Here is a 24,757-nt window from a genome sequence, read left to right as displayed (position 1 = left end):
GAAGTGTAATTATCTCTACTTGACCCTCTTCAGTCTGGTTTCCGTCCTCACCACTCTACAGAAACTGCCCTTAAAGTCTCTAATGATCTCCTCACCGCCAAATCTAAAGGCTTCCATTCTCTGCTCATTCTCCTGGATCTGCAGCTTTTGACACTGTAGACCCCCCAGCTCCTCCTCTCCACGCTCCGCCCTATCTGTAGTATGTGACACTGTAGACCCTCAGCTCCTCCTCTCCACGCTCCGCCCTATCTGTAGTATGTGACACTGTAGACCCCCAGCTCCTCCTCTCCACGCTCCGCTCTATCTGTAGTATGTGACACTGTAGACCCCCAGCTCCTCCTCTCCACGCTCCGCTCTATCTGTAGTATGTGACACTGTAGACCCCCAGCTCCTCCTCTCCACGCTCAGCCCTATCTGTAGTATGTGACACTGTAGACCCCCAGCTCCTCCTCTCCACGCTCAGCCCTATCTGTAGTATGTGACACTGTAGACCCCCAGCTCCTCCTCTCCACGCTCCGCCCTATCTGTAGTATGTGACACTGTAGACCCCCAGCTCCTCCTCTCCACGCTCCGCTCTATCTGTAGTATGTGACACTGTAGACCACCAGCTCCTCCTCTCCACGCTCCGCTCTATCTGTAGTATGTGACACTGTAGACCCCCAGCTCCTCCTCTCCACGCTCAACCCTATCTGTAGTATGTGACACTGTAGACCCCCAGCTCCTCCTCTCCATGCTCAGCCCTATCTGTAGTATGTGACACTGTAGACCACCAGCTCCTCCTCTCCATGCTCTGCTCTATCTGTAGTATGTGACACTGTAGACCCCCAGCTCCTCCTCTCCACGCTCCGCTCTATCTGTAGTATGTGACACTGTAGACCCCCAGCTCCTCCTCTCCATGCTCCGCTCTATCTGTAGTATGTGACACTGTAGACCCCCAGCTCCTCCTCTCCACGCTCCGCTCTGTCTGTAGTATGTGACACTGTAGACCCCCAGCTCCTCCTCTCCACGCTCCGCTCTATTGGCCTCAAGGACTCTGCTCTTTCCTGCCCTTTCCTGGTTTTCCTCCTATCTCTCTGACCGCTCCTTTAGCGTATCACTTTCTGGCTCCACCTCATCTTCTCTCCCCCTTACAGTTGGGGTTCCTCAGGGATCAGTCCTGGGCCCTCTCCTTTTCTCACTTTACACTTTACCCATTGGACAAATCATCAGCAAGTTTGGTTTTCAGTACCATCTCTATGCTGATGATACCCAGCTGTATACCTCCTCCCGTGATATGACCCCCGCTCTATAACTCCTCCCTTGATATCACCCAGCTATATACCGTCTCTATGCTGATGATACCCAGCTGTATACCTCCTCCCGTGATATCACCCCGCTATATACCATCTCTATGCTGATGATACCCAGCTATATACCATCTCTATGCTGATGATACCCAGCTGTATACCTCCTCCCGTGATATCACCCCCGCTCCTCTACAGAACACCAGTAACTGTCTGTCTGCCGTCTCTAACGCTATGTCCTCCCTATTCCTAAAACTCAACCTTTCTAAGACTGAGCTTCTTGTCTTCCCTCCCACGTGACATCTCCATCTCCATCTCTGTCTGTGGTGCAACCATAACCCCTACACAACAAGCCCGCTGCCTTGGGGTTATGTTGGACTCTGATCTCTTCTTTATTCCCCATATTCAATCTCTTTCACGTTCCTGTAATCTGCATCTAAAAAACATCTCTAAAATCCGTCCCTTCCTTACTGTCGAATCTGCTAAAACTCTCATTGTCACTCTGATTCATTCCCGTCTAGTCTACCGCAATTCCTTACTAATCGGCCTTCCTTCCTCTAAACTCTCCTCTCTCCAGTCCATTCTTAATACAGCGGCCAGGCTCATCTCCCTGTCCAGCCGCTATACTGATGCCTCCCCCCTGTGCCAGTCACTACACTGGCTATCCTCAACCCCGATCCCCCCCGCCCCCCCCCCCCCCCCCCCCCCCCCCCCACACACACACACACCAAGCATTTAAGCACTTAGACCTACACATGCAGGCATTGGATAGTGACTGGTTCACCCCCCCCCTTACCTGCACTGCCTTATTTATAATGATGGTCGGACCATAAGAACAATGAAGCACTTTGCCCCTCTGCCATACTGTCTCGCACCCCCTCCTGATAGTCTGTAAGCTGATGCATGCGAGCAGGGCCCTCACTCCTCATGTATGGATAATTATATGTATATATCTGTAATGTCTATTTTTGTTTATGTATGTACCCCCAGAATTGTAAAGTGCTGCGGAATCTGTTGGCGATATATAAATAAAAATTATTATTATTATAAATCTGCCACGAGGTGTCGCTTGCACCGTTATATATACACATACATGTAATGTACATGTAATTAGGTGAAACTACCACTAGGTGTCACTTGTATGGTTCACCATTTATAAGACGGACATTTCTGGTAAGTGTAATTATATAAATCTGCCACTAGATGTCACTTGCATCCGTCACCATTTGTAAGGCAGACATTTCTGGTACATGTAATTAGATAAAAGTACCACTAGGTGTCACTTGTACCGTTCATTTTTTAATAGACAAACCCTGCTCGTACGTGTAATGAGTTAAACTAACCACTAGGTGTCACTTACACTGTTTATCATTTACATGTAATTAGATCAACGTACCGCTAGATGTCACCCGAAGGACACACACATTTCTCCGACGTTATCTTGTAAGGTAACACTAGGTGGCGCTGTTACATTATCTATGGAATCCTAGCACCGTCTCTGCCTCTTCTCTATGACACTTCCTTATTGTGTGACGTCACTAACCCCACCTTCCTCCCCGCCTTTCTCCCGTCCTATTTAGTGACGTCACCTCCCCGCCGCCCGACCGTCAGCGTCATGCCGTCTCCGGGCTCGGTATTGCGGGCGCTTCTCACCCGCTGGAGGTCTTACAAATATCGTTTTGTCCCCTGGGTGGCGCTGAACCTGGCTCGTAACCGCAGGTATCTTCGCAGCTGTAAGGAAACACAACGTGCCAACTGCTAGCCACGCCCCTTCGCTGCTATTGGTCAGAATTTATGCATATGTAATTTGTGCACAATCTGGTTGTTTTTTGGGCAAATAAACGCGTTTTTAGGTGTGTTTTTCCTGCAGGCGCAGGAAGGAGGGTACGGAGAATCGCATTTGAGTATGTAGTACATTTTTTTAATTGGAGTCGCCACAATGTAAAGTCACCGATGTTATACGGGGTATAAATACCGTGTGGGCCTACGTTTGTATTGTGTTGTATGAAAGGAGAGAAGGTTAGCACTCCCCTTGACAAGGATGGAAGAGGCCCCTGTGGCCTTCACAACACATATACGGTTAAGGCATTGCCACCTACTTCGTGGCATCTCTAACCATGTTTTTTTATGATTATTGTTATTATTTCTGCTGCATTTCACTGTTTATTTTCTACTCTTCTCTGATATTTCCATCTGGAGAATCTTAAGCGTCATTTTGCATCAAGATCAGTACAATCGTGGGATGAAAATCGGTGCTGACGGTGATCCCAGTGATGCGGCCAATTTTTCAAAGCGTCACCCGATTCCCACGCTCAGTGCCGGCCCCAGCGACTAGCACCCCCCCAGTATAATGATAGCCCCTTCCCTTTGTGACGCGATCAGGCTTGATTCTAATGGAGGCGCATTACTGAAGGTAGGGGATATCATTACGCTGGGCCCGTGCTCAGTGCATACTCCAGGCCACATGATCACCTTTTTTGAAAGCTTAGATTTTTTAAAACTTTTTTTCCAACTTTTTTGTTGCTTATACAGTACACGGCATTATTAATGTGTTGTATTGTTCCGTAGTGGCAGGGTGTAATAGGAGAACAATGATGGCAGACACGGAGGCTTTCACAGGGTCCCTGGCTGCCATGACAACCAATTAGCACCTTGTAAGGGCATCTGGCAGCCTAGGTGGCTGTCACCATTAAAGGGGTACTCCAGCAAAAATCTTTTTCTTAGAAAAAGTTATATAGATTTGTAATTTGCTTCTATTAAAAAATCTCCAGTCTTCCAGTACTTATCAGCTGATGTATGTCCTGCAGGAAGTGGTATATTCACTTCAGTCTGACACACTGCCCTCTGCTGCCACCTCTGTCAGGAAGTGTCCAGAGCAGCAGCAAATCCCCATAGAAAACCTCTCCTGCTCTGGACAGTTCCTAACATGGACAGAGGTGGCAGTAGAGAGCACTGTGTCAGACTGGAGAGAATACACCACTTCCTGCAGGACATACAGCAGCTGATAAGTACTGGAAGACTTCAGATTTTTGAATAGAAGTGAATTCCAAATCGATATGAGTACCCCTTTAACCCTGGCATCTAGGTGGTTAAAAGGCTGATCTCAGTGTTATCTCCGGTCCTGAGACCAGCCTTTTAACCCAACCTCCATGCCCTTGCTGAATTAGAGACAATAATGTTACATAGAGGGGAACACTTTAACTCTTTTCTCAGATTTTTTTTTTTTTTTGCACCGGCAGAACGTTGCGCTACGTGTCCCCCAGCTGCAGTGATAAAGTCTCGGCGGACGCTGATGTCTGCTCCTCGCTCATCACTTTCCTTCGGGCGCTGTTCACATCTGATATAAAGAGACAGAAGGAGCTGCTGTCCCTGCTCCCAGCCAGTACCCGCGCCATGTACCCTGTGCCCGATGCCACCGATCAGCAGCAGCGACCATACCTCACACGGCCTCCAGGGGACGTCATGTACAAGTGTCTGGGATTCTCCATCGATCGGCGCCCAAGTTCTTTGGATGCGGCAGGAACTGGAGTCTTTGTCTCCAAAGGAATTGTGCCTAAAGGAGCCTTAGTGTCCATGTATCCCGGTACATGTCCTGCTTCTCCGCACCGAGAACCACCCTGTGTATAAGAGCAATGTCCTCTATATATTACCAGTATCATCAGTATATACACAACCAGGAACAGTAGATGGAAACCTGCCCTAATAGTCACATTATAGGAACAGAGGGACGCGGCATTCATGAGAGTGAACCCCTATGGTTTACAGATCAGTACTGATCCTGAGTTACATCCAGTATTATACCCCAGAGCTGCACTCACTATTCTGCTGGTGGGGTGACTGTGTACATACATTACATTACTGATCCTGTACTGATCCTGAGTTACATCCTGTATTATACTCCAGAGCTGCACTCACTATTCTGCTGGTGGGATGACTGTGTACATACATTACATTACTGATCCTGTACTGATCCTGAGCTACATCCTGTATTATACTCCAGAGCTGCACTCACTATTCTGCTGGTGGGGTCACTGTGTACATACATTACATTACTGATCCTGAGTTACATCCTGTATTATACCTCAGAGCTGCACTCCCTATTCTGCTGGTGGGGTCACTGTGTACATATATTACATTACTGATCCTGAGTTACATCCTGCATTATACCTCAGAGCTGCACTCACTATTCTGCTGGTGGGGTCACTGTGTACATAAATTACATTACTGATCTACTGTTTCTGACTTACATCCTGTATTATACTCCAGAGCTGCACTCACCTTTCTAGGAGGGATAAGTAAGTATATGCATAAATACACAGCTGAGTCCCATTACTATGACCACGTTCTACTACAGTGGAGGAGCCAGGAGGCTACCAGATGTGTGTAACATAACAGATCAGTGATCCCTACTGTGTATGGGGCTCCAGAGCAGACGGATAGTCACTGCTCCTGTGATAACCAAGTTATATCAGAGGGTTCAGTATTCCCAACAGTATCAGGAGTGTACTCCACTGATCGGTAAAGGGTTGTCTTCTCCTCTGCTGTTTGGTATAAGGTTGTCTTTTTATCTGATGATTGGTAAAGGGTTGTCTTCTCAACTGGTTGGTAAAGGGTTGCCTTCTCCTCTGATGATCAGTAAAGGGTTGTCTACTCCTCTGATGATCAGTAAAGGATAGTCTCCTCTGATGATCAGTAAAGGATAGTCTCCTCTGATGATCGGTAAAGGGTTGTCTACTCCTCTGATGATCGGTAAAGGGTTGTCTACTCCTCTGATGATCAGTAAAGGATAGTCTCCTCTGATGATCAGTAAAGGATAGTCTCCTCTGATGATCGGTAAAGGGTTGTCTACTCCTCTGATGATCGGTAAAGGGTTGTCTACTCCTCTGATGATCAGTAAAGGATAGTCTCCTCTGATGATCGGTAAAGGATAGTCTCCTCTGATGATCGGTAAAGGGTTGTCTTCTCCTCTGATGATCAGTAAAGGATAGTCTCCTCTGATGTCGGTAAAGGGTTGTCTTCTCCTCTGATGATCGGTAAAGGGTTGTCTTTTCCTCTGATGATCGGTAAAGGGTTGTCGTCTTCTCCTCTGATGATCGGTAAAGGGTTGTCTTTTCCTCTGATGATCGGTAAAGGGTTGTCTTCTCCTCTGATGATCGGTAAAGGGTTGTCTTCTCCTCTGATGATCGGTAAAGGGTTGTCTTCTCCTCTGATGATCGGTAAAGGGTTGTCTTCTCCTCTGATGATCAGTAAAGGATAGTCTCCTCTGATGATCGGTAAAGGGTTGCCTTCTCCTCTGATGTCGGTAAAGGGTTGTCTTTTCCTCTGATGATCGGTAAAGGGTTGTCGTCTTCTCCTCTGATGATCGGTAAAGGGTTGTCTTCTCCTCTGATGATCAGTAAAGGATAGTCTCCTCTGATGATCGGTAAAGGGTTGTCTTCTCCTCTGATGATCGGTAAAGGGTTGCCTTCTCCTCTGATGTCGGTAAAGGGTTGTCTTTTCCTCTGATGATCGGTAAAGGGTTGTCGTCTTCTCCTCTGATGATCGGTAAAGGGTTGTCTTCTCCTCTGATGATCGGTAAAGGGTTGTCTTCTCCTCTGATGATCGGTAAAGGGTTGTCTTCTCCTCTGATGATCGGTAAAGGGTTGTCTTCTCCTCTGATGATCGGTAAAGGGTTGTCTTTTCCTCTGATGATCAGTAAAGGGTTGTCTTCTCTGCGGTAGATGGGATCTTCCAGCAAGACAATGTGACATTTTTTATGGCTAGAAATGTCGGACATTGGTTGTAAGATCATGACCACAACTTCCCAGTACGTACTACCAGAGCCGGACTGGGGCTGAAAAGCAGCCCGGGCACAAAACCCCCACCAGCCCCCATATATATCGTTGCCCCCCCCCCACACACACACCCATTTTGCCAACTATTTCCAACAGAAGAATTTTTAGCTCTACTTAGTCACATTACTTTCTTACATGTGTGAAGCCCAGAATTATCACAGAAGAAAAATAAGTGTACACTACCAATATAATTAATAATACCGCCAAACACTGACCATATAGTCACCAGATACAAGGTGTACACAGATGCAGCAGACTATTACACCCTCAAGACTACAGAATAGAATACAGCAGTGATATTACATACCAGGTGTACACAGATGCAGCAGAGTATTACACCCTCAAGACTACAGAATAGAATATAGCAGTGATATCAGCTACCAGATGTACACAGATGTTGCAGAGTATTACACCCTGCAGACTATAGAAGAGTATACAGCAGTTATCAAACGCAGTCACAGGTAGAATACAGAACAGTTACAGAGGCTCTGTCCGCTCTCCTGTCATTGTGCTGTTCCCCTATCAGACTCCCAAATATATTATCCCTCGCACAGTAAACACTTGCTGTTATTATTACTATGTCACACACTATTAGTACTATTATATAGTGTGGGAGCAGCAGGACTGTCCTCAGAAGATGCAATATTAGCTGTCAGCAGGGGTGGACACAGACAGCAGAGGATCCCTGTGCAAGGATGTGCCTGAGCCCCCCATAACCTAAGTATCCCCCCACTCTCGCCCCTACATAAGTGATTACACTGGACTCACAGGTGGCGTCTTCTGTGATCAGAGTCGCTCACTTTCTTTTTTCTTTCCCATCAGGCCCGGCCATCATGACTATTCTCCCGAGCACAATTCATCTCCACAGAATCTGCCAGACAAAGAATTTAGGCTCCTGGCATTAGCACCATCCTCACTTCTATACACAGTCCCCATGAATTGCCACACACTGTAATAGTGCCCACTCTGTGCCCATATAATAGCCCTCTCTGCACCCCCATATAGTATACATAGCCCCCTTTGTGACCTCATATAGGGTATATATATCCCCACTGTGCCCCCATATAGTATATATATATCCCCACTGTGCCCCCATATAGTGTGTATATATATATATATATCCCCACTGTGCCCCCATATAGTGTATATATATATATCCCCACTGTGCCCCCATATAGTGTGTATATATATATATATATATATATATCCCCACTGTGCCCCCATATAGTGTATATATCCCCACTGTGCCCCCATATAGTGTGTGTATATATATATATATATATATATATCCCCACTGTGCCCCCATATAGTGTATATATATATCCCCACTGTGCCCCAATATAGTGTGTATATATATATATCCCCACTGTGCCCCCATATAGTGTGTATATACATATATATATTATATATATATCCCCACTGTGCCCCCATATAGTGTGTGTAAATATATATATATATATATATATATATATATATATATATATATATATATATATATCCCCACTGTGCCCATATATAGTGTGTGTAAATATATATATATATATATATATATATCCCCACTGTGCCCCCATATAGTATATATATATCCCCACTGTGCCCCCATATAGTGTATATATATATCCCCACTGTGCCCCCATATAGTGTATATATATCCCCACTGTGCCCCCATATAGTATATATATATCCCAACTGTGCCCCCATATAGTATATATATATATATATCCCCACTGTGCCCCCATATAGTATATATATCCCCACTGTGCCCCCATATAGTGTATATATATCCCCACTGTGCCCCCATATAGTATATATATATATCCCCACTGTGCCCCCATATAGTATATATATATATATATCCCCACTGTGCCCCCATATAGTGTATATATATCCCCACTGTGCCCCCATATAGTATATATATATATCCCCACTGTGCCCCCATATAGTATATATATATCCTCACTGTGCCCCCATATAGTGTATATATATCCCCACTGTGCCCCCATATAGTATATATATATATCCCCACTGTGCCCCCATATAGTATATATATATCCTCACTGTGCCCCCATATAGTGTATATATATCCCCACTGTGCCCCCATATAGTATATATATATCCCCACTGTGCTCCCATATAGTGTATATATATCCCCACTGTGCCCCCATGTTCGTATGCCCCCTCTATGCCCCATATAGTTTTTAAATGCCCCCTTTGTGCCCCATAGTGTTCTATGCCCCCTCTTGCCCCCTACAATGTATAAAGTACTTCTGTGTGCCCCCTTAGTTTTATATGCCCCATATGGTTTTTAAATATCCCCTCTGTGCCCATATATAGCTTTTTCCATGCCCCCTCTTTGCCCCAAATACTTTTCTATGTCCTCTGTGTCCCCTTGTTATGCTATGCCTCCTCTGTGCCCCGTATTTTGCCACCACCCACAGTGCCCCACCAGCAGTGACCCATCCATAGTGCCCTACCCCCGAAAAAAAAAAATCATCTTACCTGTCACCCGTTCCTGCTGCTCCTCCCCCGGCAGCGCGCGTCTTCTCGCTCATCTTCCGGCGCAGGCAGCATAGTACAGGAGACTCTGCCTGGGCCGGACGTCGCAGCCCCTATCAGACGTCAGCGTGTGCGTGTGTCTTTAAGACGCACACGCTGACGTCACACGCTGACGTCTGATAGAGGCTGCGACGTCCGGCCCAGGCAGAGTCTCCTGTACTATGCTGCCTGCGCCGGAAGATGAGCGAGAAGACGCGCGCGCCCGGGGGAGGAGCGGCAGGAACGGGTGACAGGTGAGATGTTGTTGTTTGTTTTTTTCCCCCCTCCCGGCCCACCACGCAGTCTTCAGCCCGGCAGCGGCCCTCTGCTACTGATTAAGCAGCACAGCGGCAGAGGGCCGCGGCGGGGCTGTTTATTTATAATGTCTTTTTTTTTTTTTTCTTTGCAGTCTGGGCGGCCCCCGGACTGGTAATCCGGCCAGCCCAGCGGGCATTTGCCCGGTTTGCCAGATTACCAGTCCGGGCCTGCGTACTACCCTGCCCCCTAATTTTCCAGACTTGAAGCCACTTGATCATCTGTGGGACCACCTGGATGGTGGTGTTGGTTCTATGGACCCTCTAGCAGCTGTGAGATACAGCCAGTATGACTCCAGCTACCTGTGACATCTACCAGAACCTTATAGAGTCACCCTGCATCCATCTAGCTGCTATTATCAGAGAACACAGCGATTACTTCTGTTAATTAAAAAAAAGTTTAGTTTCTTTGTAAGGTCTAAGCTAAACTAGGACTATTAAATCTCTTGCTGCGTCATTTCACAGGTACCGTCTACCAGAATTTTGAACCCATCTTTTTTCAGTCAATCGGAAATCCATTTATTTTTCGGTGCCTGGATGGAATTCTCATTGATGGAAATGACAAGGGAATCTCCAAGTCTGTGTACAGGTCAGCGGTGTATTTATGCATCCTGTATTATACTCCAGAGCTGCAATCACTATTCTGCTGGTGTAAGGATATCTATTGCAAGCTGCATGCAGACACTTAACAAGCAGGGAATACTGAGAGATTTCACCTCTGAAGGCTGCAGTATTGTGAATGCAACTTTTTTTTTTCCTTTTAAGCATTAAAGAAGTTGTGTCATGTTCTGAAGGACTTAAAGGGGTTGTGTTTCAGGTCTTGCAGCAGAAGAGATCAGCTAGGACCTCTGAAGATGTGTGACTGCACCTGGCTGACCAGCGCCCCCCGGAACCCGCTGGCTGTGGGGCAGTACGTCAATAACTGCTCTAATGGTAATGTACATGTGTCCTGTGATAAGCCTGGGCCATCTAGTCCGCCATTATATTATTTTCCTTTTTAGGCTAGGTTCACACTGCGTTTTTACAATCCGTATTTTTCATCCGTTTTTTGCAAAAAACAGATACATTTGTGTGCATCTTTTTTGATCAGTTTTTTCATTGACTTCTACTATAAAAAAAACCGAATCAAAACAGATCTGCTTTTTTTAATGGACACAGAAGTAGAAGTAGAAGTAGAAGTAGAAGTCAGCTACGTTTCTGTGTCCGTCAAAAAAAACGGATTGCAAAAACGCAGTGTGCACCTAACCTTATTATATTAGGATAGATATATGTATATACCAGGCAGGTTGGCATTGTGTCATTGTAGATTTACCTACCACATCTGCTGGAAGCTTCCTCCATGCATCTACAACTCCTTCAGTAAAATATTATCTAACATATTATATACAGGGTGTTCCAAAAGTAGGTGGACAGTATGTGTAATAGGGTTATGAACTTCAGGGGAGATTTATCAAACGTGGTGTAAAGTGGCCCCTAGCAACCAATCAGATTCCACCTTTCATTGTCCAAAGAGTCTGTGAGGAATGAAAAGTGGAATCTGATTGGTTGCTAGGGGCAACCGAGCCAGTTTCACTTTACATCATGTTTGATAAATCTCCCTCATGGTGTAAAGTGAAACTGGCTCAGTTGCCCCTAGCAACCAATCAGATTCCACTTTTCATTCCTCACAGACTCTTTGGAAAATGAAAGGTGGAATCTGATTGGTTGCTAGGGGCAACTGAGCCAGTCTCACTTTACACCATGTTTGCTAAATCTCCACCCTATTACACATACAGTCCACCCTGTATATCACATAGCACTTACAGGTTGATATTGCTGGTAGATATTATATACCAGTACTATGGAGCCTCATCTTCTCCTTGTCGGTCATTACTGATAATAATCCACGTCTTATTCCCGCAGAGCGAGCGGCTAACGTCTGTTATCAGGAATTCGATGTCCCGTTAACCTTCCCAGTGGAGCTGAGGCAGTACCTCCCCAATATCTGCTACTCCCATGATGTGGAGGGGTCAGTACTGATGATAGAGCGTGCTCTGTCATTGCCCAGGAGTACATTAGAGCACAAGTACAAGTGGTGATTTATTTGTTTAGACGTCTTAGGATTTCATAGAAAGAAACGTTTCTTTAGGGTGCGCTCAAACGTAACGGATCCGCAGCGGATTTGTCGCTGCGGATCCCTGCCCTGTACACCCTATGGGCAGACAAACTGGACATCCCGCTGCGGGTTTGTCCGCAGCCCGCCCCGTTAACCCCCCACCGCCGGAGCCTATACGTCACCTGCTCCCCACTCAGTCTTGCTTCGGGGATTCCGGCACATCCCGCTCAGCCAATCAGTTCGCTGCGGTGGGGCAGCGCACTAATTGGCCAAGCGGGACGAAGCAAGCCGGAGCGGGGACCAGGTGATGTATAGGCTCCGGCGGTGGGGGGTTAACGGGGCGGGCTGCGGACAAACCCGCAGCGGGATGTCCATCCTGCTGCGAGTTTGTCTGCCCATAGGATGTACAGGACAGGCATCCGCAGCGGATCTCTTATGGTATCCCAGCCTGATACTGCCATCTCTCCTCCTATACGAATATGTACAGGAACCTTTCTTCATGTTATCACCCCTCTAACTTATCACAGGCTGATACCGCCCCCCCCCCCTCCCCCAGGCAGGTGCACATGCATCACTTCTGCACCTATAGGCTATGTTCACGCAACATATATTTTCGTAAAATCACGTTGTACAACGGCTGTGATTATTACGAGAATATACATTGCATTGCTGTTTATGGGATCCCGGACGAAGCGTATACACATAGTATATGCTCCGGCCGGGATCCCTAGCAGTGCCGCAAACAACTGACATGTCAGTTTTCTGCGGCCGCTATTCAGTGAATAGCGGCCGTAGAAAACCATGTCAGTGCCGACTGTAGATCGAGGGGCTCCGGCTGCTCGCTCCATAGTGTGCTGTGGGGAGTTCTGATGCGGGCGCGCACGGATGCACCCGCATCAGAACTCTACGGCCATAAAAATTATCTTTTCAGAGACCGGCTGTTCCGTGACCCGGCCGGTCTCTTACAACGTGTGAACATAGCCGTAGACTGATTTTTTTTTTTTCCTTTCCTTGCAGGCCGTTGAGATGTGTGGTTCTTGTCGCTCTCAGGGACGTTCACTGTGGCGAGGAGCTGTTCTCAAACTATTTCACTCTTGTTCAGTGAGACGGGCCGGAGACGCTAGGAGAAGGTCCAGATCTCTTTTGCAAAAAATAAAGATGAGTGTTCACTGGAGATTTATTTATTTTTTTTACACGCTAAGGAAATGTACGATAAAATATTTATATTTTTAAATAATTTATATTTATAATAAATACATTATATATTTTGAAAAAAAAAAAATGCATTTAAATTATTCTTTAAAAGACATTCGACCTCCAGGACCCTCGTCTGTGATCACCATGACTGTAACTATATTCAGTCTGCCGCTTCATTTGAATTTGAAATATACACTCACCGGGCACTTTATTAGGTACACCTGTCCAACTGCACGTTACCACTTTCTAATCTAATTTCTAATCAGCCAATAACATGGCGGCAACTCAGTGCATTTAGGCATGTAGACATGGTCAAGACAATCTCCTGCAGTTCAAACCGAGCATCAGTATGGGGAAGAAAGGTGATTTGAGGGCCTTTGAACGTGGCATGGTTGTTGGTGCCAGAAGGGCTGGTCTGAGTATTTCAGAAACTGCTGATCTACTGGGATTTTCACGCACAACCATCTCTAGGGTTTACAGAGAATGGTCCGAAAAAGAAAAAACATCCAGTGAGCGGCAGTTCTGTGGGCGGAAATGCCTCGTTGATGCCAGAGGTCAGAGGAGAATGGGCAGACTGGTTCGAGCTGATAGAAAGGCAACAGTGACTCAAATAGCCAACCGTTACAACCAAGGTAGGCAGAAGAGCATCTCTGAACGCACAGTACGGCCAACTTTGAGGCAGATGGGCTACAGCAGCAGAAGACCACACCGGGTGCCACTCCTTTCAGCTAAGAACAGGAAACTGAGGCTACAATTTGCACAAGCTCATCGAAATTGGACAGTAGAAGATTGGAAAAACGTTGCCTGGTCTGATGAGTCTCGATTTCTGCTGCGACATTCGGACGGTAGGGTCAGAATTTGGCGTCAACAACATGAAAGCATGGATCCATCCTGCCTTGTATCAACGGTTCAGGCTGGTGGTGGTGGTGTCATGGTGTGGGGAATATTTTCTTGGCACTCTTTGGGCCCCTTGGTACCAATTGTGCATCGTTGCAACACCACAGCCTACCTGAGTATTATTGCTGACCATGTCCATCCCTTTATGACCACAATGTACCCAACATCTGATGGCTACTTTCAGCAGGATAATGCGCCATGTCATAAAGCTAGAATCATCTCAGACTGGTTTCTTGAACATGACAATGAGGTCACTGTACTCCAATGGCCTCCACAGTCACCAGATCTCAATCCAATAGAGCATCTTTGGGATGTGGTGGAACGGGAGATTGGCATCATGGATGTGCAGCCGACAAATCTGCGGCAACTGTGTGATGTCATCATGTCAATATGGACCAAAATCTCTGAGGAATGCTTCCAGCACCTTGTTGTATCTATGCCACCAAGAATTGAGGCAGTTCTGAAGGCAAAAGGGGGTCCAACCCGTTACTAGCATGGTGTACCTAATAAAGTGGCCGGTGAGTGTATTTTGTTGTGCTTAGAGGAATACAGATGCCCACATGCAGATGAGGTGCATTCTGGGAGTTTGGGATGCATCTTCAGGAAGTCCTCCTTAAGGTGGGAGGGGCGTGCCCAACTCATACTTACCTGGCAGAGGGAACCTCTATGATAATTTAGGGTGAGGCCTGCCCATTGTTTTTTAGGGGGGGGATTAGTCTCTGCCATTTCCCCCCAAAAATTGTGGTAGTGGGGGCTGCGGTTGCACTTTCCCTCATTTAAAATGATAGATTCTTCTTCGTTTTACCCATCCGGTGACTTGGGCATTGAATTCCTGCTTTATACCTTCCTCTGTCTTATTGGATTTCTTCATTATTTTGGGCGGTTGTGCTGGGAGGGATTCGAGTGCCGTACCCGCATCTAAATGGGGTGAAATGTGGCCGTGTCGCAGTCAGTGCTTCTGGTTCTATGCTTCCAGACAACGGCAATGTTATAAATATTGTCGGTATAAGTGTATGAGCTCTATGACTGTAACACAGACAAATGGCCTAATACGTTCTTGTTATAATTATGTTGCATTTGCAATGACTTGGTACTTATCTTATATTGAAGACAATTATTCAGCACAATGAAATTCTTAAATAGCCAATCAAATCATAGTGTGGAGATGTGATATAAATATGTATTGCATAATGCCCAGAGCCAATCACTTACATGGTGCACATTCACCTGGCACTGATTTATACTATCAGCGGAATGCCGAGAGGATAATGCATGCTATACCCGGTCACTGCACTATGTGCACAAGCAAATGTGCAGAGATGAGGTCACACAAACATGACTGCTGCTGTTAAAGCCGCCAAAGTGGCAGCCTCACTGGTGTACATATAAAATAGCAGAACAGAAGATAAAGTAAGCAGCAATACTTAATTGCAACCAGCAGATGGCGACATTACAGCGAGTAAAGATAAGTAGCATTGATTAATTGCAACCAGCAGATGGCGACATAGCCCAGAATATACACCATAAAGGACTACTTGTACTTTCAATACAGAAAAATCCTTATTGAAATTGCTCGTATATCAAACATGATCACAGTCAAAGTACATGAGGAGAATTGGGATTAAATGAAAGTAGGTATATGTAGATATTGGTGTAAAATGCATATATAGCAATCGGTGTATAAACCTGAAAGACTCAATGGATGTAATAATGCGTACAAAAATCTGTGATAAATAAGTGTTGATAGTGAAAGGTGCAAGTGCCAGGTGAAATGACGCAAATCGTGCACAAAGTGAAAAATTATTCAAACAAAAAAAAGGCAGAAAAATTTACGAATTGGTTTTTTATGTTCCCCCATGTAGTAATGTGAGGATTGTGTGTAGGATATATGGAGGAAGTGAAAGCTGGAATGGCCTAGGACAGAGAGTGACCAGGAAAGTTTTGGAGACCAAGAAGCCAGTAATGGCCGGACAGTAGCAGAATGCATGAGGGGAGGCCAGCATGACTGGGGTTTATTGGGACTGGGGGAGGGGGAAAAATATTGAGCATGGTGAGGAGAGTTTACATGTAAGGTGGTTTAGGTGGGGGGGGGGGGGTGTTTTGGTTAGAGGAAAGGGGTGGGGGGTTGCTGGGGGGTTAAGCCTCGGGCATTGGCCGGAGGTCATGTGGGGTACCATATTTGGAGGGTTGTTTTGATTAGGGGGGGTTATGTTATAAATTGTGAGGGGAGGGGGGAGTGTTAGCCACTTGTGGTTAGAAAATCGAGCTGACAACCCCACCCACCCACCCTGGGTTTCCTGTTGTTTAGGATCAGTGTATAGGGTTGGGGGGCAGGTGGTATTTTGATTGGCGCAGCTGGGGGGCGGTTGTCTTGTCGCAGCAGCTGTGGCGTGGGGGGGGGTCCTCGGAGTTGGTGGTGATTATTGGGAATGGTGGAAAATAGGGGAGGGAACCATAGGTGGGTTCCGGTCTCCCTTAACAAATTTTATGGTGTTGGCGGTCACGGAAAATTACCTGGTGGCTCGTGGAAGTTAACCCTTTAGGGGGTAAAAGGAAGTTGGGTGCCCACAGGTGTTAACTGTATGCCTCTCAGCCTGTGCAGACCGGCTGGAAGGCCAACCTGTGGGTGGGATTAATTGTGGGTGACCGCCTTGGTTATTTTGGGCTTCGAGGACCACCTCCGCCGTTTTATATGGTTGGGATATAGGTTCAGGTTGTTGAGTTATTTAATTTAAATGTTTGTTTGTAATAAACTCGGCTGCTGTGGCCGATTAAAATCCACATGGTGTTGTGTCTTTATTGAGGTGAGGGTGGTAAGTAAGGACTCAATAATAACCAGTCATGAATATGAGTGGAAAACTCTAGTTGTGAATGCGGTGATATTAGCAAAGATTCCGTACATGGCTAACATCTTCCCACCCACAATACAGGTCACTAAGAGCCATGTTTCTGTTCCTCTGGGACTGTAAGGGCCCAATTACACGGAGCGATAACTGGCCGAATCAGGGCGATCTGGCCGATTATTGCAGTGTAATAAAGAGAGCGATTAGCCGAGGACAACGAGGATACTGGTGAAGGCCCGAGGACACCTGGGAATGTGGCGAGTTAACACTTTATTTTATATATAAAGGCGAGGACTGCACGGACATCAGTAACAATGTCCATGCAGCCCTTGCTGCCAGATAGTTAGCCCGTCTAATTGCTCAATAAATGAGTGCCGATCTAGCAGATTGGGCTGTCTAATAGAATCCTTAGGGTCCTATTCCACGCGCCGAGGAGGGCCCGATCAACGATGTAAACGAGCGGCGAACTGCTAGATCGCCGCTCATTTACTGGGCCTATTCCACAGCCCGATGATCGTAGAGCGAGGGCTGCAAGGACATTGTTACCAATGTCCTTGCAGCATCATACATTACGTGTCCAGGCTTCTTCTCCACACTGTCTTTATCCCCGGGTCCCGCGCGCTCTATCTTCAGATCGGCCGGTCAGCTGACAGGCCACACTCAGCCAATCACAGGCCGCGGCGGTCCCGGCCTGTGTTTGGCTGAGCGTCTGTCAGCTGACCGGCCATTCTGAAGATGGAGCGCGCGGGACCCGGGGATGAGGACAGCGCGGAGCAGAAGCCTGGACAGGTAATGTATGATGCTGCTGCTTGTCAAATCGTCGGTTGCCCGCCGCGCACCGCTATTCAACTGTAGCGATGCGCGTGGGGGAACGCTGATTTTAGGTCTGGCCCTAAATGAACGATCAGCTGATGACACGATCGGCTGATCGTTCTCTCTATTTCACCGAACGATAATCGGCCGAATCGGGCCAAATGGGGCCGATCCGGCCGATTATCGTTACTGTGGAATAGGGCCCTTACTCTGAGAAGTTGAACGAAGAGAAAATGGTTAAAGAAAGGCACAAAGGAGGCATAGACTTCCTAGACGTTTATCTAATGATCAGTTATATCTCAGGTAAACAGATCTTTATATGCAGAGTGCCGTGGGCCGGGGTGCTGGAACAGATGTTGGGCCTGTTGGTGGGTTCTGGTGCTTTGGAGGCTACTTGTCACGGTGGCCAGGAGGGGTAGCACCCGCCCCCAGACACACTGACTTCACTGACTGGCTGAGCGGACCTCAGACGTCACGTCTCAGGCCCACGTCAGACACCAAGAAGCGGCCGGGAACCAGGCCCCGGAGCGCCGTGATGCGGGACCCACCGCTGGCACCGGGGAGGTGAGTGGACGTCTTTTCCCTCAGCCACCTCGTCCCCAGTCCCAGTGAAAAACTGCCCCCCCCCCCTGCTGGAGTACCCCTTTAAGTCTTTCCTGATATGGTTTATGCCTCACACAAGTATATAAACTGCCTACTGCTATAATCCTAATGACCTACGGAATAAAGATTACAGATCATTTTTATTGAAAAGTGGAACAGGTGCCGAGCCTGAGTTTTTTTTTTTGCATGCATCTTTAGCATCAGTTCTTATTCCCAATGTGGTTTACAAAATGAGAAAAACAAACTCATCAGAAAGGTATTCAGAATAGTAACATACAAAAAGCCATTGAAAAAAGACAAAAAATTGTACTAATTTTTGAAATATATTAGATGTGCATATTAAATACATTTTACTTAAGGAAACACAACTAAAGTGTAGGTGGCCAATCTAGAAAAAACAGAACAGTTCACCTTAACGTTAAATCAAGTCCTTGACCACTTTGGCAGTAATGAAGTAGTCCGCAAAGGTGTTTCTCCCCACTACTCCAGTGGACAGTCACTAAAAGCTGCCAGAGTCTCCTCCTCCACGTCAGAGTTTCCATATTCCCAAAGGTGCAATGCACAAAGCGACGTGCCTGGATCTAAAGTCCCGCGAGAATCCCGTCCTGTGTGTATAGGGTGTATAGGCAGCAGAGGAAAAGCCTCATCCGATACTGTGAACATGATGCACAGAAGATAAAAATAAGTCCTCTATCAAAAACACCAACATAAATGGCTACCACCAAGGACCAGAAAAGTACTTTTTGTAATCGAAATTCTGCTGTTCTGATCACTGTTGTTGCCGCACACGTTTTTACGATCCATAGCGCCTATGCAGTTGGGGGAACTGGCCATAGCTGCTGCCTGCAACCAGGTCTGCTAGGTTGGACTGGGTGTCACGATGGGCGGCAAATACACCTCCGATGGTAGCAACGGTAGTAAATCTAACAGATCTAGAAAAAAAAAGAAAGAAAAAGTAATTACCTTAACATTCTGAGCAGATGAGGAGGCACAGAAGTGATGGTTGTGGAGCCACCAACTCAAGCAGCGTGACCAAAAACCTGGATTGTCATCTTTACAATGCACGTTTTGCTTGTTAATGCTGCTTCTTCAGGGAATTGATTACCCTGAAGAAGCATAAATGAGCGAAACATGCATTGGAACAATCCTTGTTCTTGCAGCAATATGGGTGAGTGGAATGTTTACTGAGGCGATATGATATTGGTCTTTTAGGGTTTTTACTTTTTTTGACGGTGTGAGAAATTACCAAAGTGAATAACCATCACTCTCAGCACTCTTAGACATGGGGAGATTTACCAAACATGGTGTAAAGTGAAACTGAACTCAGCGTTATCAGAATCGGAGCTCCCCACACAGTATACATACAGTCGTTCTCTTATAACCCTCCTACCACCATACAGTGATTACATATTACATAAAAACTGCTCTGAACAAAACAGGAAGATATCACCAATGATGCCATTACATAATACCGCCACACCATGACCCCTATCACTACAAGCCTATAACAGAGCGCAGTTACATCCAGTGACTGACAGGTGGCGTCTTCTCTGATCTGAGTGTCACTTTCTTTTTCTCTCCATCCAGCCTGGGCCACCTTGATTTCTCCCCCGGCTGTGAATCTTCTCTCCAGAATCTGCCAGAGAAACATATTAGCCTCCAACACATACAGTAGTTACACCCCTCTGTGCTCCCATAGTTTTAAGGTGTCCCTTTGCCCCAGTATAGTAGTAAGACCCCTTGTGTGCAGCCCCCCCCAGTAGTATATAGACCCCTTGTGTGCAGCCCCCCCAGTAGTATAGACCCCTTGTGTGCAGCCCCCCCCAGTAGTATAGACCCCTTGTGTGCAGCCCCCCCAGTAGTATAGACCCCTTGTGTGCAGCCTCAGTTATATATAGACCCCGTGTGCCCCCTGTTATATATAGACCCCGTGTGCCCCCTGTTATATATAGACCCCGTGTGCCCCCTCAGTTATATATAGACCCCGTGTGCCCCCTCAGTTATATATAGACCCCCTGTGTGCCCCCTCAGTTATATATAGACCCCCTGTGTGCTCTCCCAGTTATATATAGACCCCCTGTGTGCCCCCCCAGTTATATATAGACCCCCTGTGTGCCCCCCCAGTTATATATAGACCCCCTGTGTGCTCCCTAAACCTTCCCATATAGCATTAATCCTCCAAAACAACTTAACCAACTAACAAAAAAAAAAACACTTATACTTACCTGGGGCACGCGTCTCCTCTTCCCCGCACTCGTGACCGCAGGCAGCGTTTTGCCTGCGGTCACAAGGGGCCGCTCTCCCAATTACACACACCCCTGACCCTGCAAAACATCGCATAACAGTGCACCCAAACATGCCTGACCCTGCAGAACATTGCACCCACACACCCCTGACCCTGCAGCACATTGCCCTCAATGTGGTTTACCTCCTGCTGATCCTTTACCCTGCACCTCCTGCTGCCTCATTAACAACCCGGAAAACCAGCTGCCTCACAGAAAGTCCTGCAGAGGAAGATAGCTCCTCCCACACTGGTCACATGGTCATGACGTCATCAAGGGGCCTTTACACCTCTCGGTCAGTGCTGCTGTATGTAATTATGGGCGCTCCTCACCAGCACTTAATAGTTACAGTGCAGGGTGGGGCGGGGGCAGGATGGATGGGTAAGTAAATTAAATTACTTACCCATCCAGACTGCGCACCCTGACGTTTGGCGCCCTAGGACATCGCCTACCCCTGCCTAATCTTTGTCCTGGTCCTGCCTCATGTCACCCTGCTGGCGCCCCCCCTGGAGTTGCACCCGGGGCAGCTGCCCCTCCTCCCTACGGCCCTGGCAAACATGGCTATCGGTGTATTCGGACTGACCTATAAAAGATGTCAGTGCATTATGTAGACGTGGGAAATTAAAATTGCAAAAAAGAGAATTGGTGTCTGGTGATTCAGGTTATTTTGGGCTGCATCATTAAGGGGTTAAAGCAATTTCAGAACCATGTTATACCACTTACCTGCCTGGCACAACAGCATTGTCTAATATTCTTTACAATCTATAGCATAGAGCCAGCATCTATGACTTCCTTGGCAGGAGAAGCACATAGGACTAGAACATGTGCAGGTGGACACTTTGTAACGATAAGGGTGTGGCTAATTGGCGGGGGGGGGGGGGGGGCAGGTTAGTGCAAATTATAATTATCTGGCCAGAAAATGGGGGAAAAATAAAAATGCATGTACATTGAAAATGAAAGGAGTAAGGCCGGGTTCACACTACACACTTTTTTTCATCTGTTTTTGCTAAAAACAGATACAATTGTGTGCATCCGTTTGGATCCATTTTTCCATTTCCATTATAAATAAAAAGCATCAAAAGTTTTTTTTGTGTACGTTAAAACAAACAAACATGCGTTTTGAGGATTTTTTTTTTTTATAATAGGAAAAAACAGATAAAAAATGAGGCACACAATTGCATCAGATTTTTGCAAAACATGCAGTGTGTACCCAGCCTTACATATCTGCTTTTAAATGGTTGCTTTTAATGTACGCAAAGACATGGTCAACAACGTCTTTGTGTACGCTTTGTGCACATATCTGTTTTCATTTTATAATGAAAGTCAATGGAAAAAAAGAATGAATTGAATTGACCATGTTTTTCCTGTAGGTTAAAAGTAATTATTTAAAAAATGGATTAATTAAACAGACTGCAAAAACACAGTGTGAACCCAGTCTTAGGCCTTGTATACAGAGAAAAAAAAAGAATAAAAACAGTGAAATGGACCCAAAAACACAGTGTGAACCCAGCCTTAGGCCATGTTCCCACACAGTATTTTTGCTCAGTATTTTACACATTTTTTTTGCAACCAAAACCAGGAGTGGATTGAAAACACAGAGGGGGAGATTTACCAAACATGGTGTAAAGTGAAACTGGCTCAGTTGCCCCTAGCAACCAATCAGATTCCACCTTTCATTTTCCAAAGAGTCTGTGAGGAATAAAAGGTGGAATCTGATTGGTTGCTAGGGGTGACTGAGCCAGTTTTACTTTACACCGTGTTTGGTAAATCCCAAGTCTATGTTCACACACTGTTGAAATTGATTAGATGGCCATCATTTCATGGCAAATAACGGCTGTTATTTTAAAACAATGCCTGTTTTTTTGCCATTAAATTATGGCCTTTTACAAAATTTCAACATTGTGTGAACATAGTCTCTCTGTGTTTTCAATCCACTCCTGGTTTGTGTTGCAAAATACTGACCCAATACTGTGTGTGATCATGGCCTCAGGCTTTGTTTACACGATGTCGTTTTTGCTAAAATAATATAATGTTCTCAATCTTTATTGATTCTTATTAAAGTCAATGCAAACAACGGCCCAATGGGAGGCAGCAAACGAGCTGCGATCAGCAAGATCAGCGAGATCAGTGCTTGTATGCATAGTCCTTAAAAGAAACAACTAGTCATGCGGCCGGTCTGCTGGTTTGTTCAAGCAGCCATTTAAATGCATTCAGACCCAGATTTGGCTTCTGTCTCCTATAGTTACAGAAAAGCACCTCTAAATGTCAGAAAGGTAAGTGGTTACAGAGCTGACCGTATCAGAAGAGTCCCTGTAATGTGAGACTGTCTGTAAAGGTTTCTCACCGCACCATAAGGGGATGTGGGTTCCACATTGGAGCAGCTGACTAATGGCCAAAATCTTGTGGGAAGAAAAGTGTCAGTCTCCAGAGTTCGTAGCTTCGGTCTTTCTCCCTGGGAAACACAAATCTCTCAACAAGGTCCGAGAGAAACTGATAGAATAAAGGATATGTGTGAAACCAGGAGAATTAACATCACTGGTGTAGCTACCATGGAGGCAGACCATGCAGCTGCTACAGGTCCTGTGTGGCAGGGGGGCCCAAAGCCCACCCTGGAAAAATGTGGTCTGCCTCCATGGTATGGCTTACATCAGCCACCCCCACCCCCTTCCCCGGCAGCCTTTGGCAGGGCATCGTCCACACCCTCGTCCCGGACAGCCACCGGGCCACAAATCTGCTCTCCCCACTCAGTCCAACATACATCCTTACCCCCATGAGCCCACCGCCCAGTCAAGGAGACTGGAGTCAAAGGACTGTTTTTTAGTAAGACAAAGCGTAGTTAAGCCGACAGCTACCGCCCACCTGCTGCATACCCCCCTCAGCACCCCGGGCCACGGACCACCAAGGGCCGGCAATTCTTCCAAGCTCTCACGGTACATGGAACCCCTGCAGCTAGTCCTGACTTTTGGGATGTTCTTTCTACACATCTGTCCCCATGTACTATCTTGAGAGAATATCAATTCACATGTCAGTGTACATCCAGGGGAGGGGGGGGGGATGTGTTAGTGTTCATACATGTTTCATGGTCGCTGTGTAGGAGCCACATACCTCCAGCTTATCTATAGGGACTTTTCTCCGCATTTGCTTAGTGAGTAATATTTCTTCATTCACAGCATAAGGAAATTAGGGACTTTTCCTCCTTCTAGAGAGAGGAAGCAGAAGCTTCATGCGGAGCTCCCACCAAATGTCATGTAAAGTCAACAACCACTCCAAGTGAAAAATCACAATGAGCAGAGAACAAAAAAGAACAAAAGTAGTGTCAGCTATGTTTTTGTGTCCGTCAAAACAAAAACGGATCCGTTTTGATCCGTTTTTTTTTTATAATGGAAGTCAATGGAAAAACGGATCAAAACGGATGCACACAAATGCATCTGTTTTTTTCATCCGATTTTTGCAAAAAAAACGGATGAAAAAAACGGATGGCAAAAACGCAGTGTGAACCCAGACTTATATCTGCATTTAACCCTCGATTTGTTTTGGATTTGTACTTATGGAAACGTAATAATAAAGCAATGACCGCCAAACATTACAGGGGTATTCCCGACTCTCACAGCTATCTACTGGATAGGAGACAACTATCTGATCATTGGAGGGGAGGTCGGACCCCCAGCAGTCGATTATCTTGTGCACTGGGGATAACTTAGAGTTGGGAATACCCCTTTAATACAGGGTTTAAAACAGGGTTTTATTACATCCACCAAAACTAAATTTAGTAAAAAAAACAAGTATACAAACATAGAAGATTCTCGGCAGATCAAGTCCCCCACTCCATCTAGTCTGCCCTTATATTATTTCCCTTCTTATTATCTTAGGATAGATATATGTATATGTTTCCATCATGTCCCCCCTTTCCCTTCTTCCCCCGTAACATATATAAAGGTTTCCATCATGTCCTCCCTTTCCCTTCTTCCCCCTGTAACATATATAAAGGTTTCCATCATGTCCTCCCTTTCCCTTCTTCCCCCTGTAACATATATAAAGGTTTTCATCATGTCCCCCCCTTT

At 46.2% G+C, this 24,757-nt stretch overlaps 2 protein-coding genes and 1 non-coding gene across 5 annotated transcripts in view; 2 read left to right on the top strand and 1 right to left on the bottom strand.

Annotated features, from left to right (window-relative positions):
• LOC138786767 (zinc finger protein OZF-like) overlaps positions 1 to 24,757 on the bottom strand; it is a 419,299-nt gene that overhangs the window by 392,602 nt on the left and 1,940 nt on the right. The gene's annotated exons all lie outside the window — the stretch shown is intronic.
• On the top strand, positions 2,868 to 13,268 carry SETD9 (SET domain containing 9). Of its 3 annotated transcripts, none has more exons than XM_069964868.1 (6): positions 2,868 to 3,002; positions 4,523 to 4,866; positions 10,432 to 10,555; positions 10,784 to 10,899; positions 11,869 to 11,974; positions 13,079 to 13,268. In XM_069964868.1, exons 1-6 carry the CDS (start codon positions 2,899 to 2,901, stop codon positions 13,164 to 13,166), a joined length of 882 nt encoding a protein of 293 aa, XP_069820969.1. In that variant the 5' UTR covers positions 2,868 to 2,898; the 3' UTR covers positions 13,167 to 13,268. The 3 variants fall into 3 exon arrangements, with proteins under 3 accessions (XP_069820969.1, XP_069820968.1, XP_069820970.1); XM_069964867.1 differs by having other exon boundaries at positions 11,869 to 12,040; XM_069964869.1 differs by lacking the exon at positions 11,869 to 11,974 and having other exon boundaries at positions 13,079 to 13,166.
• LOC138787737 (U6atac minor spliceosomal RNA) lies at positions 3,281 to 3,410 on the top strand. Its single transcript, XR_011362471.1, has one exon. It is a non-coding gene; the product is annotated as a U6atac minor spliceosomal RNA (small nuclear RNA).

The sequence above is a fragment of the Dendropsophus ebraccatus genome, chromosome 3, assembly GCF_027789765.1.
Source record: "Dendropsophus ebraccatus isolate aDenEbr1 chromosome 3, aDenEbr1.pat, whole genome shotgun sequence".
NCBI classification, from domain to species: domain Eukaryota; kingdom Metazoa; phylum Chordata; class Amphibia; order Anura; family Hylidae; genus Dendropsophus; species Dendropsophus ebraccatus.
Note: the sequence above shows the minus strand (reverse complement) of the source record. Positions and strands in the feature narration are given on the sequence as shown.